The following is a 14,168-nucleotide window of genomic DNA, read 5'->3' as shown; positions in this document are numbered from 1 at the left end:
TTTGCTGTATGTGGGCCTCTCACTGTTGTGGCCTCTCCCATTGCGGAGCACAGGCTCCAGACACGCAGGCTCAGCGGCTGTGGCTCACGGGCCCAGCCGCTCCACGACATGTGGGGGATCTTCCCGGACCGGGGCACGAACCTGTGTCCCCTGCATTGGCAGGCGGACTCTCAGCCACTGCGCCACCAGGGAAGCCCCACATAGCCTTTTGATAGGACAAAACATGAAGTTGGAACTTTCCTAAAAAATCTAGACGTGCCTGCTATTCTGTGTGCTAGAAACCTCAGGATGCTTCCTGACAATGCTCAAGGCTCCCCCCTTTTTTTTGTTTTTTGTTTGTTTGTTTGTTTTGGTTTTTTTGCGGTACGCGGGCCTCTCACTGTTGTGGCCTCTCCCGTTGCGGAGCACAGGCTCCGGACGCGCAGGCTCAGCGGCCGTGGCTCACGGGCCCAGCTGCTCCGTGGCATGTGGGATCTTCCCAGACCGGGGCACGAACTTGTGTCCCCTGCATCGGCAGGTGGACTCTCAACCACTGCGCCACCAGGGAAGCCCAACTCTCCCCTTTTTAATGTGTTTTTTTCCCCAGTTTTTCTTATAAAGAGGAGAAATGTTCAATTATATGATCACTTATCTTTGTTATTTTGGTGGTCTTCAAACAAATATAAGGGATGCCTTTTAATACACTGGATGGTGTATCTTAGGTCTTGAGAGTGTTTCAAGGCATCCAAGGGTTAAGTCTCTGTTATATCTCCAAGGCATAAAGGTCTGACCAGGAAGGTTTCTTCATGGCCAGAGGCTGTGCCTTTGTAGCACTTGATAGTACCTCTAGCTGGGATAGTGTTAGAGACCTGCTGGCTTTGTCTTCTCCCAAACTCCTGGATTACCAGAGATTTCTGCCCTGTGCAGAGATCATTCCCTCATTCTCTATATGTATCTGTTGCAATGGCAGCCATGATATTACAGCTCAGCAGATGTTGCTTCCTCAGTATGGACTAATTTAATGTGGGCACATCTTCCATGTGAAAAGCCATCCCTTGCTTTTATTAGGGGCTGAAGTTTGATAATTCTGTTATTTGCATGTGAGAATGAGTAGATCTAAGAGTTAGGAGGACTTCCCTGGTGGTGCAGTGGTTAAGAATCCACCTGCCAATGCAGGGGACACGGCTTCAAACCCTGGTCTGGGAATATCCCACATGCCGCGGAGCAGCTAAGCCCATGTGCCACAACTACTGAAGCCCGTACACCTAGAGCCCATGCTCTGCAACAGGAGAAGCCACCGCAATGAGAAGCCCACACACCGCAACGAAGAGTAGCCCCTGCTCACCGCAACTAGAGAAAGCCTGGGAGCAGCAATGAAGACCCAACACAGCCAAAAATTAATTGATTAATTAATTAAAAGAGTTAGGGATCCAACTTGTTCCAGTGGACCTTTTCTGACTTGAAACTTCCATTGTTAGTCTTGTAGCTTCTGTCAGAGTGGCATCGGGTCTATAGCTTTTTGACTAAGAAATAAAGAATGGTGGGTGGTTACTTCAGCTAAAATGGCAGTTGAACAGTGAGTGTTCAGAAGTCTGGCAGCTTTGTATTTTATTCATCTTTTCAAGGCCCTGTTTCTGCAGAAAGTATGTTAGCAGGGTTCTCTGAAGTGTCTGAGCCCAGGACACTGAAGCCAGAGAGGCTAATAGAGACCACCTTCAAGAGAGCTAAGATTCTTGGGTGGGAGGTAGTAGATAAAGAGCCAGGAGGAATAATCTCTTTTCAATGGTGAGGCCAGAAGAAGAGCTGCTGGTTCTTTGGGGGATGCCTGGGGAATATTGTGCAGCCTTTGTGGTAGGCTCAGCCGTGTGGCCTGTGCAGTGTCTTAGGACTTGTGGGCCTCATCTGCTCTCTTGGCTGCTCCTGCTACCTCCAGTCGTCAGCTCTGTAAGAAAAAGAAATGAGAGAGAAATGGTTTGAACATTATTCAGCAAACAAAGCAAAATAAGAAGCTGTATATTTTCCACATTGATTTTAGCAACTTCCTTTTTCTTCCCCTACAGTGACTCAGTTTAGAGACCTAGACAATGAAGCATGAGTATATGTTGAATTTAGGGTCCACTTTTCCCAGAAGAAAAGAGCCAGGGGATCTAGAACAATAGTCATCTTAGAATATGAAAGAATAGAATGGAGGTTATAGAAACCTGAATTCTGAAAGGAATTCTGAGGATATCAGTAAGATATGTTCAAACCTAATTTTCTACTTCCACTAAGAACTAGATGATATCCTTATTTGGAAATAAATAATTGAATAATCAGGGAAATCATAACTAAACTGAGGTCTTTATAAACATTGGCTGAAACATTGTTCTAAAACATACAAAATTATAACAAACTGAAAGTTTCAAAAATATTTGCATTTTAGTGGTTCACAGTTGTTTGATTATTCTAAGCACTGTTAACTGGAGCTTGTAAATTGTTTCTTTATGGTAAGATATTTGTGGTGAAGGAATTTGCTGAGTGCCCCATCTGCCTGGCAGTCTCAGTCTCTGTAACAGGACCTCATCTTCTCACAAGGAACGAAAAGACTTTTGGCTGTTTTGATTATTTCTTTATTTGTTTGTTTATATTTTGCCTCTTTGTTTTTGACTCAAATGACTCTTAGAATAGAAGTCTCTCATAGATCCCTTGGTAGATGAGTCTATCCATACTAAGTCTTCCAGGACCTAAGTTAATGAAATCATCTCCAAGACTGCAGATCACTGATTTTCTTTCACAATGATAGAGGCATTTTCTGGGATCTTACTTTAAAATACACAAAAGAATGGCAGGGAATGCTGGTGGAGTGGGTGGAATATATTCTCAGCACCAGATGCCTGTGTCGTCAGCGCCTGTGTTGTGTTTCTGGAACAGAGACCTTACTTCCACCAACTCTGAGCCTGGTGAGTAGAGCCCAGTGAAACACAGGTCAGTCATACTGCTTCAAAGCGTACAAATAAGGTTTTAGTTTTAGCAAGAGGTGGGTTGTGTCCTCTTGGGAAATGACAGATAAGCTGGTCAGGCAGTAAACAGTGTTATCAAGGAGTATTTTAGAAAACATGTTTGTTGTGCTTTTGTCTGGAGGAGAAAAGATATCAAGATAAGTAGCCACCCAGAGGGCAGTGTCTCCTTGCTCCTTAATCTTTTTTTTTTTTAAACATCTTTATTGGAGTATAATTGCTTTACATGTGAATCAGCTATACATATACATATATCCTTATATCTCCTCCCTCTTGCATCTCCCTCCCACCCTCCCTACCCCACCCCTCTAGGTGGTCACAGGGCAGCGAGCTGATCTCCCTGTGCTGATCTCCCTGTGCTATGTGGCAGCTTCCCACTAGCTATTTTACATTTGGTAGTGTATATATGTCCATGCCACTCTTTCATTTCGTCCCAGCTTACCCTTCCCCCCTCCCCATGTCCTCACGTCCATTCTCTACATCTGTGTCTTTATTCCTGTCCTGCCCCTAGGTTCTTCATAACCAATTTTTTTCTTTTTGGTTCCATATATACATGTTAGCATACAGTATTTGTTTTTCTCTTTCTGACTTACTTCACTCTGTATGACAGACTCTAGGTCCATCCACCTCCCTACAAATAACTCAATTTCATTTCTTTTTATGGGTAAGTAATATTCCATTGTATATATGTGTCACATCTTCTTTATCCATTCATCTGTCAGTGGACACTTAAGTTGCTTCCATGTCCTGGCTCTTGTAAATAGAGCTGCAGTGAACATTGTGGTACATGACTCTTGTTGAATTGTGGTTTTCTAAGGGTATATGCCCAGTAGTGGGATTGCTGAGTCATATGGTAGTTCTATTTTTGCTCCTCAGTATTAATTGGACCCTCAAGTGCTATTCTGTTTCTGGTGGAGTTTCCATCAGGGCCTCACCTCCTGGTTGCTCAGAGGGCAACTCAGCTTCTGTTGGGTGAAAGGCCATTCTAAGCAGAGGGTACATGGCAGTCAGTGGACCAAGCTAGAGGTGTCACAGAGCATTCTGTGTACTTCCTTCAGGATTTTTGGCCTCTACTTCCCTCCTTCCTTCCTTTCCTTTTCTCTTTCTGTCTCTTTCTGGTTTTGGCCTTTGGGGATACTGAGTTTTACAAGATGTTCGAACTGTAACATATCCTCGTACCAGAAGGAATGAGCCTAGCTGCTTTGCAAAAGAGTTCTATAAAAACTACCCTTTTTTTTTTTTTCCCCGGTAAGCGGGCCTCTCACTGTTGTGGCCTCTCCTGTTGCGGAGCACAGGCTCCGGACGCGCAGGCTCAGCAGCCATGGCTCACGGGCCCAGCCACTCCACGGCATGTGGGATCTTCCCAGACCGGGGCACGAACCCATGTCCCCTGCATTGGCAGGCGGACTCTCAACCACTGCGCCACCAGGGAAGCCCAAAACTACCCTTTTATACTGAGGGGAATGACTATGGTCAGCCCTCCATATGCACAGGTTCTGCATCTGCAGATACAGAAGGCCAGCTATACTACACCATTTTATTTTGTTTTATTTTATTTTTTATATAAATTTATTTTATTTATTTATTTTTGGCTACATTGGGTCTTCATTGCTGCACACGGGTTTTTCTCTAGTTGCAGTGAGCGGGGGCTACTCTTCTTGTGGTGCACGGGCTTATTGCTGTGGCTTCTCGTTGTGGAGAATGGGCTCTAGGCGCAGGGGCTTCAGTAGTTGTGGTTCGCGGGCTCTAGAGCGCAAGCTCAGTAGTTGTGGCTCACGGGCTTAGTTGCTCTGCGGCATGTGGGATCTTCCTGGACTAGGTCTTGAACCCCTGTCTCCTGCATTGTCAGGCGGATTCTTAACCACTGCGCCACCAGGGAAGCCCTACTACACCATTTTAGATGAGACTTCAGCATCCTTGGATTTTGGTATCCGTGGGGGTCCTGGAACCAGTCTCCCACAGTTACCAAGAGATACGTCTGTTTTAAACCTGTTATTGTGTTCCTCTTGCTTTACTCTTTCAGCAGGTCTATTTGATTGTTGTTGGTGTTGAAATTCCTAGTAGTGTACTTACTAGCAGCCCTCTTTGTCTTAGACACAGCACCTAAAGTAATTGTAGGTGCTTTAAGAACATAAAGAGCACCTTGAGCAGGCCATTTGGAAGACTGGCAATGCTATCAAGAAAGAGTCTGTATGGCAGTCTCTCTAAAAACTCCCTGTGGGGCCATTGCCTGTAAATTTCTTTAGACTTACCTTGTGCACCTTTTCATCAGAAACCACCTCTTTTTTTGGGCGGGGGGGCTGCATTGGGTCTTTGTTGCTGCATGCAGACTTTCTCTGGGTTGTGGCGAGCAGGACCTACTCTTCATTGTGGTGCGCAGGCTTCTCATTGCGGTGGCTTCTCTTGTGTAGCATGGATTCTAGGCGCACGTGTAGTTGCAGCATGTGGGCTCACTAGTTGCGGCACGCGGGCTTCAGTAGAGAAGCCACCTCTTTGGTGTGGCAAGTATTATGAGTTGGCTGACACCCTGGAAGTTTAAAAACAAAGAAAAGCAACATGGTGAAAAGAAAACCTGACATTCAGTCCCATATAAGTTGCTAACTAGCTCTATAATCTTGGGCAGGGTGCTCATGTATCTCAGCCATACTTTCCCATGTGGAAATAGGTATTATATATGTCCTATTGTGAGGATTTATCAAGATGACATTTGTGAAGAATGCCTTTATAAACTGTAATTGCTTTGTGAATAAAGATTACTATCTCTGATAGACAGTACTAGTTCTCAACCACCAGTAACTTGATTCTCCCATCCTGTATTTGGAAGAAGCACAAATCTGCAAAGAGGGCTTGCTCATTTTTCAGTGTGAGTTGTATTCACAAGGCTCACATACTTTCCCCCTGCCTTTGATCCTGTCTGTCTCCATACTTGAATGGGGTGATTTTTTTTTTTTTTTTTTTTTGCTGTACACGGGCCTTTCACTGTTGTGGCCTCTCCCATTGTGGAGCACAGGCTCCGGACACGCAGGCTCAGCGGCCATGGCTCACGGGCCCAGCCGCTCTGCGGCATGTGGGGGATCTTCCCGGACCAGGGCATGAACCCGTGTCCCCTGCATCGGCAGGCGGACTCTCAACTACTGTGCCACCAGGGAAGCCCTGGGGTGATCTTTTATGTCACACAGCAATCATATTCTCAATACAGAGTATAACTGTGACTCTGCTTGTGGGAGATCTTCAGAAAAGATGCAAAGCTGCTGGCCAGAAACATTCTTTCCTTTCCATTTTCTCTTGTACCTCCCCAGTACCTTAAGAATCCTTGGGCTTGGTTATAAACCAGCTGGAAGTTACGATAGAGTCTCAATTCTCTGACCCAAGTCTTTTTCACAGGTTAACAGTCACAAAATGGAGTTACGAAGTCTCCAAGAGCAGCAGATGAAAAGGGAAATGGAAATGTGAATGTTGAATTTAGCACCCCTCAGACCCAGAATATGCTACTCTCTAGTGTCCCTGAGGTGGAGAGTAAGGACTTGCTTTGCTGTTCAGGAGTGTGATTATCTCTTGCTGCTTGCAGCTTCTTCACGTTAAGACCCTTTGAAATATACTTAGGGACGCATATATGTGACTTTGTCAAGTGAGAGCTTTGGGCTTGGGAGGATTCTAGCAGGTTTTAATCTAATTTACGCCTAATCTAACACGACTGAGAAAGGGGGTGTCTTTGGTTTTACCTTCAGATATATGGTGATACATCTTTAGAAGCCAGATGTGGTTAATCAGACTTGTCTTCATGGTACCTTTGCTTCAAGTGGCTTAATAAATAACCCAATAATTCAAATGATGAATAAAAATTCTAGTGTGTGAAGGTAGTAGGTAATAGACAATTAAAAGTGGTCAACCAGAAAGTTACAAAATCATCCTACCCACTTATTAATCCAACTCCCCACAGGTTGTTTCCCTAGGAGACACTGGCATATCTTTACTCTATGAAATCTGAACAAAAAACCTGGCAGGAATGGGGAGGAGTACAATATAAGTCATGCCTGTGCTTGGTACATCTGGGCAGCCTCTGTATGATAACACCTGGGGAATCAAATCATAAATCAACCTGATTGTTCTCATTTGAGTTTTTTGTGTCTGTTTATTCTTTTTTTCTTAGAATTTTTTTAAAAAACATTTATGTATTGATTTGTCTTGAGCTGCATCGGGTCTTAGTTGCAGTACATGGGATTCTCCACTGCAGCACACAGGCTCCTCATTGCGGAGCGTGGGCTTCTTTCTAGTTGTGGTGCATGGGCTCAGTAGTTGCAGGGTGTGGGCTTAGTTGCCCCGAGGCAGTCGGATTTTAGTTCCCCCACCAGGGATCAAACCTGTGTCCCCTGCATTGGAAGGCAGATTCTTAACCATTGGACCACCAGGGAAGTCCCGTGTCTGTTTATTTTTATTAAAACAGTTGGCTCCTGGGCTTCCCTGGTGGCACAGTGGTTAAGAATCCTCCTGCCAATGCAGGAGACATGGGTTTGAGCCCTGGTCTGGGAGGATCCCACATGCCTCAGAGCAGCTAAGCCCGTGCGCCACAACTACTGAGCCTGCTCTCTAGAGCCTTTGAGCCACAGCTACTGAAACCCGCATGCCTAGAGCCCGTGCTCCACAACAAGAGAGGCCACCTCAATGAGAACACCCCATGCGGCCATAAATAAATAAATAAATAAATTTATAAAAAATCAGTTGGCTCTGTTCTTCAATAGTGATGGGTTTAACAACTATTTTGTATTCTTTAGCAGTGGTGTCTGGTAGCCTCATGTCTAACCATGTGCAGATTGAAAAGAAAGGGCAGCCTTAGTTGTAGGGGGCTCTGAGGAATAAGAAATCAGTGGTTAGGACTCTGCACTTCTGTTGCAGGGGGTACGGGTTCAATCCCTGGTCCGGGAACTAGGATCCTGAAAGCCTCGTGGTGCTGCCAAAAAAAAAAACCATGCATGCCTTTGTAACACATGAATTGAAGGTAATCTTCTCAAATTGGTATGCTGTGAGTACTCCTAGCAGGGCGAGTTCCCTAGCCTCTACAGAAAGTCATCAACGGCTTCTGGAACATCATATTTGTTATCTGATAAGTATAACGTGCTCCTTGCCTTAGGAATTCCTGAGTCTACTGATGCCTCCAAGTGGTGCAATCAGAATTTGCAATTGACTGCAATTCACAGTAGTGCCTTGTTTTCTGATGGCACTGTTCACTGTTCAAATGGTAACCCACATGTTTTATGGACTGGGTGTACAGGTGTACATGACAGCAGTACCTTCCTCTAGGGCCACTGTGTGCTAAAGCACTCCAGTCTTCCAGGGATAGTTGGATCCATTCAGTCTTTTTTTCATTCCATAACTGCTTATTAAGCTCCTTTTCTGTACCAAGTACTGAGTTTGGTACTGATAATAAAAGACCAGCAAGATTTAGCCTGGTTGATCAGATTTGGCCCAGCATTTGAAAACTTATGCTAAGTGCTGTCATAAAGATACAGGTTCCAGGGCCTCCCTGGTGGCGCAGTGGTTGAGAGTCCGCCTGCCGATGCAGGGGATACGGGTTCGTGCCCCGGTCTGGGAGGATCCCATATGCCGCGGAGCGGCTGGGCCCGTGAGCCATGGCCGCTGGGCCTGCGCATCCGGAGCCTGTGCTCCGCAATGGGAGAGGCCACAACAGTGAGAGGCCCGCATACCGCAAAAAGAAAAAAAAAAAAAAAAAAAGAAAAAAAAAAAAAAAGATACAGGTTCTGACATGCAGTGACCATTCCCTTATGAAAGCTTAGTCTTTCAGTAGATTGAAATGGGGTGTGAAGTATTATCACCTGACAAGCAAGTAAGATGAAGTGAGTAACTAATCTGATGAATGAGTGACTAGTCCTTTTCTAGCACTTAGGACTCGAAATACAGGTATTGAGCCCTAACTATATCCCATGCTAAGCACTTGACATGTATTAATTTACTTAATCTTCATAACCACCTTATGAAGTAGGTACTGTTATTCCTACTTTACAAATGAGGAAACTGAAGCTCAGAGAAGTTAAGGACCTTGCTGAAGGTCATGGAGTGGAGGCAGGATGCAAGTTTAGGGAACCTGACCCAGAGTCCATATTCTTAAATGACATGATATACTGCCTCTGGGTGAAAGGGTATCATCTTGACCAACCTCCTGTATAGGTAGAGCTTGGCAGAGTGATAATCCCCTGACCCTCCCTGTCTGCAGAGCTTTTTCTCTTTCCTGGATTGGCTCCTAGAGCAGATTACCTATCCCTAAGAGTGAGCAGGAGTTGCCAAATGCAGCAGGCAGTCCCTTATCTACAGCCCCAGAAGTGAATCTGCCTCTCCCTTTCACCAGCTGGGTAACCTTGCCTCTCTGAGCATGTTTCGTCATCTGTAAAATGGATATAATGATCATGGGATCATTTAGGGGTTAAATGAGATAACATGCTTAACAGTTTCTGGCTCTGAGTAAGCACTTAAAAAATGTTAGCAAATTTTTATTATCATTGTCCTCTAGCCTTGAGAACAAACCATGAAACAGTTTCTCAGAGACCAAATTCTAGGACTTAGGTAGGTGGGCAGGTTTTTTTTTTGTTTTGTTTTGTTTTCACAAGACAATAATTTTATTCTATGTATTTCTCTTGACTCTTTTGGTGTGAAAAGCAGAGAGGTAAAGCATTATTTGACAGATGTATGGATTCAAGCAAGAAACTGAGGTCCAATTGCAAAGAAATGCCTTGTATAACTCAGAGCCCTGTCTGAGGAGACACAGAGGACCCTAGAGGGCGGAGAATGAACACAGCGCAGGGGCTAGTTCCAGAGTCGCATCCTCGGTTAGTTCACTTGCAAGTGTGGGTGAGGGTCCCTTGTCAGTAGGCAGAGATTTTTTTTTCCTCTGCTCTAACACATATCTGCTGTCCAGTGTTTATTAAACAAAATTTATTTTTTTCTTGATGTGAAAGAATTCGTGTCTTGTCCAAAATGCAGAGGCAAAGGAGCTCTGTAACTGCAGGCTTGTTGAACCCCTTTTCCCACCTGTTCTGGTGCCAGGCTTTCCCAAAGTGCTTATTTGCCAATGGTTGCTCCTCAGTTCTCATGGCCAGCTCACTCTGAAGGCTCCAAGCCACAGTGATGCTGCTGCCACCACCGCCACCACCACCACTGCTGCCGCCACCAGCCATTCAGTTTCCTGCTCTCAGGATGTGACCTGCCGTGAAGCTTTCACATTCCTCTTTTCTTCCTGTCTTCGGTGTTGTACCTCTTTCTTTTGGTGCTTTTGCCATGCAGCAGTATTGCAAAAAAAAGTTTTCAGGCACCAAAGTTAAGAGCCCTTACTACCTCACCAAGGGGGTTTGAGTTAGCCATGGAAAAGAAGATAATTGAGAGGGCTCCTGTGCCTCTGTGCTTCAGAAGGAAAAAGTTTGCTTCTTGACAGTGTGCTAGCTCCCTAGCCAGGTGGGGGACGTGCTGGGACTACATGACCTCTGGAGGAGTAGACTGGACCTAACCTGCCCAAAGACAGCACCCCAACCCACAGGAGCCAAGGCTGAAGACTGATTTCACCTTCTCCCATTCCCTTTCCCTAAGCTTAAGCTTACTCTGCCACACTGTCCCAAGTCTGTGGCTTATAACAGCCATTTCTTTTTGCCAATGAATAAGCCCACTCTTTGTAAAATGTTTCAACTTAGGGACTGGAAAGGCTCTCTGTGCTTTCCTGTCTCTTTGTTTCTCCAAAGGTTAATGTTGATGGCTTCTGTCTTTGTCTTTACAGGGAACTCTAACGATCCATGACAAAGAGGTCACCCTTGAGTATGTACCAAGCCTGGATTTTTGGTACTGCAAACGGGTAAGTGCCAAGAATTCCTCTCCTTAGAAGTAATGATCCAGCATCACAGCTCCTCCATGTCTACAGGAATGCTGCCTGGTGTAGTATGCATTGCCAAGGGCAAAGCTCTTCTTCCTTGGTTCACTTCAGATGAACTGGAGGTCAGGGCAAGATCATCTATAATTTCTGCTTCCCAGCTACTGCCTGTGGCCATAGAGGGTTCTGGGCCTGTCGTTGGAGACCTTTTCCCAAGGACATATGCCATGCTTTCTGTTGGTTACGAACTGAAAGAAAAACAGTCCTTTGACTTATAACCTCTCCCAAGTTACCCTTCCTGGGGTAAAGAGGATTTATTAGTGTTTGGAATGATGTATATAAAGAGGCTGGTTCTGTGAGAGGTACACATTTTTTTTGGATATTCAGGGGTTTCCAAGGATATAGAACTTTAGGTACCATGGTATTTTTCCTCTGTTCAACTTCATATTGTTCTTTTTTTAATTTTTTTATTAGTTTCTGCTTTATAACAAAGTGAATCAGTCATACATATACATCTGTTCCCACATCCCTTCCCTCATGCATCTCCCTCATATTGTTCTTGAATGGCATATATAAAGATTTTGGGCTATACTCTTTTTATTTTTAAAATTTTTTTATTTTTTAATTTTTATACTCTTTTTAGAAGTGCAGTTTGATTGCAAATGAGCATGAAAATATATTTTGTCATTTTTCATTGCTACTATTTAGTTTCAAAAATAAGTTTGAAAAATCTATATAAAGTTTCTGAACCAAGATTCATTAAAAGTGTTGTAGAACTTGATAAAATTAAGTAAAAGCTTTAGCTTTACATTTTGGAATACAGTTTGGATAGCTGTGATTGTCATTGACCAAAGTATTCATAGTTCATGGATGTAGTACCTTAAGCTGTCAATTTAGGAAAACATTTAACTATTTTTTAAAAGGTGATGAAATACACATAACATTAAATTTACCATTTTAACCATTTTAAAGCATATAATTCAGTAGCCTTAAATACATTCACAGTGAAGTGCAATCATCAACACTATCTAATTCTAGAACTTTTTCATCACCCTAAAAGGAAGCCCCATATGTATGAAACAGCCTCTCCCCATTTCCCTTTCCCTCAGTTTCTGGAAACCACTATTAATATTCTGTTTTTTACCTCTATGAATGTGCCTATTCTGAACATTTCATGTAAGTAGAACCATATATTATGTGACCTTTTGTGTCTGCCTTCTTTCACTTAGCATGTTTTCAAGGTTCATTCATGTTATAGTGTGTATCAGTACTTCATTTATTTTTATGGCTGAATAATATTATATGGATATACCACATCTTGTTTATCTGTTTATCAGTTGATGGACATTTGAGTTGTTTCTACTTCTTGGTTATTGAGAATAAGACTGCTATGAATATTCACGTGCAAGTTTTTGTTTGAAAACCTGTTTTCAGTTCTTTTGGAACTGCCCAGGAGTAGAATTGTTGGGTCATATGGTACTTTTCATTTTTTAACTCTTTGAGGAACCAATAAACTGTTTTCCACAGACAGCAGCTGCACCATTTTGCATTCCCTCCAACATTGTCTGAGGGTTCCAATTTCTCCACATCCTTGCCAACATTTGTTATATTCCTTTTTTTTTTTTTTTTTTTTTGATAGTAGCCATCAAACTGTTTCACAACCACCAGCGGGTGTGAAATAGTATGAGGATGATTTGCATTCCCCTAATAATGTTGAGCATCTTTTCTTGTGTTTGTAGCCACTAGTATATCTTCTTTGGAAAAACGTTCATTCAAGTCCATTTTTGATTAGGTTGTCTTTTTTTTTTTTTTTTGGAGTACAGTTGATTTACAGTGTTGTGTTAGTTTCAGGTGTACAGGAAAGTGAATCAGTTATATTTATATCCACTCTTTTTTTAGATTCTTTTCCCATAGAGGCCATTACAGAGTATTGAGTAGAGTTCCCTGTGCTATATACAGTATAGGTCCTTATTAGTTAATCTCTTTTACATATAGTAGTGTGTGTATATCAATCCCAATCTTCCAATATATCCCTCCCCTCTGTCTTCTTGTTAAGTTGTAAGAGTTCTTGGGAATTCCCTGGTGGTCCAGTGGTTAGGACTTGGTGCTTTGACTGCAGTGGCAATCCTTGGTTGGGGAACTAAGATCCCACAAGCTGTGCGGTGTGGCCAAAAAAAAAAAAAGAAAGAAAAAGTTGTAAGAGTTCTTTATATATTCTAGATGTTTATCCCTTATCAGATATGTGATTTGCAAATATTTTCTCCCATTCTGTGTGTTGTCTTTAACTTGCTTGATAGTGTCCTTTGATACACAGGGTTTTAATTTTGATAAAGCCCAATTCATCTATTTTTTTTCTTTTTTTAAAAAATTTATTTATATATTTATTTATTTGGGGCTGTGTTGGGTCTTCGTTGCTGTGCACGGGCTTTCTCTAGTTGCAGTGAGCGGGGGCTGCTCTTCATTGGGGTGCGCGGACTTCTCATTGCGGTGGCTTCTCTTGTTACAGAGCGCGGGCTTCAGTAGTTGTGTCTTGCGGGCTCTAGAGCGCAGGCTCAGTAGTTGTGGTGCACGGGCTTAGGTGCTCCACGGCATGTGGGATCTTCCTGGACCAGGGCTCAAACGTGTGTCTCCTGCATTGGCAGGTGGATTCTTAACCATTGCGCCACCAGGGAAGCCCCTATTTTTTTTCTTTTATTGCTTGTCCTTTGGTGTCATGAAACCATTGCCAAAGCCAAGGTCTTGAAGACTTACCCATATGTTTTCTTCTAAGAAATTTATAGTTTTGGCTTTTATATTTAAATCTTTAGTCTATTTTGAGTTAATTTTTGTTCCGGGTATGAAGTAAGGGTCCAGTTTCATTCTTTGGAATGTGGATATTCAGTTTTCCCAGCACCATTTGTTGAATTAACTATTAACTATTATTTCCCCGTTGAATGGTTTTGGTACTCTTGTTGGAAATCATTTGACCATAGATGTATAGGTTTATTTCTGTAGACTCTCAGTTTTATTCTGTTGATCTATATTTTTATCCTTATGCCAGTACCACACTGGTTTTCATTTTTGTTTTTGTTTTTTTGGCTGCGTTGGGTCTTCGTTGCTGTGCATGGGCCCTCTCCAGTTGCGGCGAGCAGGGGCACTCTTCGCTGTGGTGCGGTGGCTTCACCTGTTGCGGCACACAGGCTCTAGGCACGCAGGCCTCAACAGTTGCAGCATGTGGGCTCAGTAGTTGTGGCTCATGAGGGCTCAGTAGTTGTGGATCGTGAGAGCTCAGTAGTTGTGGCACACGGGCTCAGCTGCTCCACGGCATGTGGGATCTTCCCAGACCA

General features: G+C 43.4%; 1 protein-coding gene across 1 annotated transcript in view; it reads left to right on the top strand.

Annotated features, from left to right (window-relative positions):
• The window catches only part of RBM6 (RNA binding motif protein 6), a 106,826-nt gene that overhangs the window by 74,061 nt on the left and 18,597 nt on the right, over nucleotides 1-14,168 (top strand). Inside the window, exon 7 of the mRNA XM_082637527.1 lies at nucleotides 10,753-10,827. Coding sequence (XP_082493653.1) covers nucleotides 10,753-10,827 — 75 coding nt within the window. The remainder of the gene's footprint in view (nucleotides 1-10,752; nucleotides 10,828-14,168) is intronic.

This window comes from Mesoplodon mirus (genome assembly GCF_964341445.2).
Source record: "Mesoplodon mirus genome assembly, chromosome: 12".
In the NCBI taxonomy this organism is placed as follows: Eukaryota; Metazoa; Chordata; class Mammalia; order Artiodactyla; family Ziphiidae; genus Mesoplodon; species Mesoplodon mirus.
The sequence above is the reverse complement of the archived record's forward strand: the minus strand, read 5'-3'. Positions and strand labels throughout refer to the sequence as shown.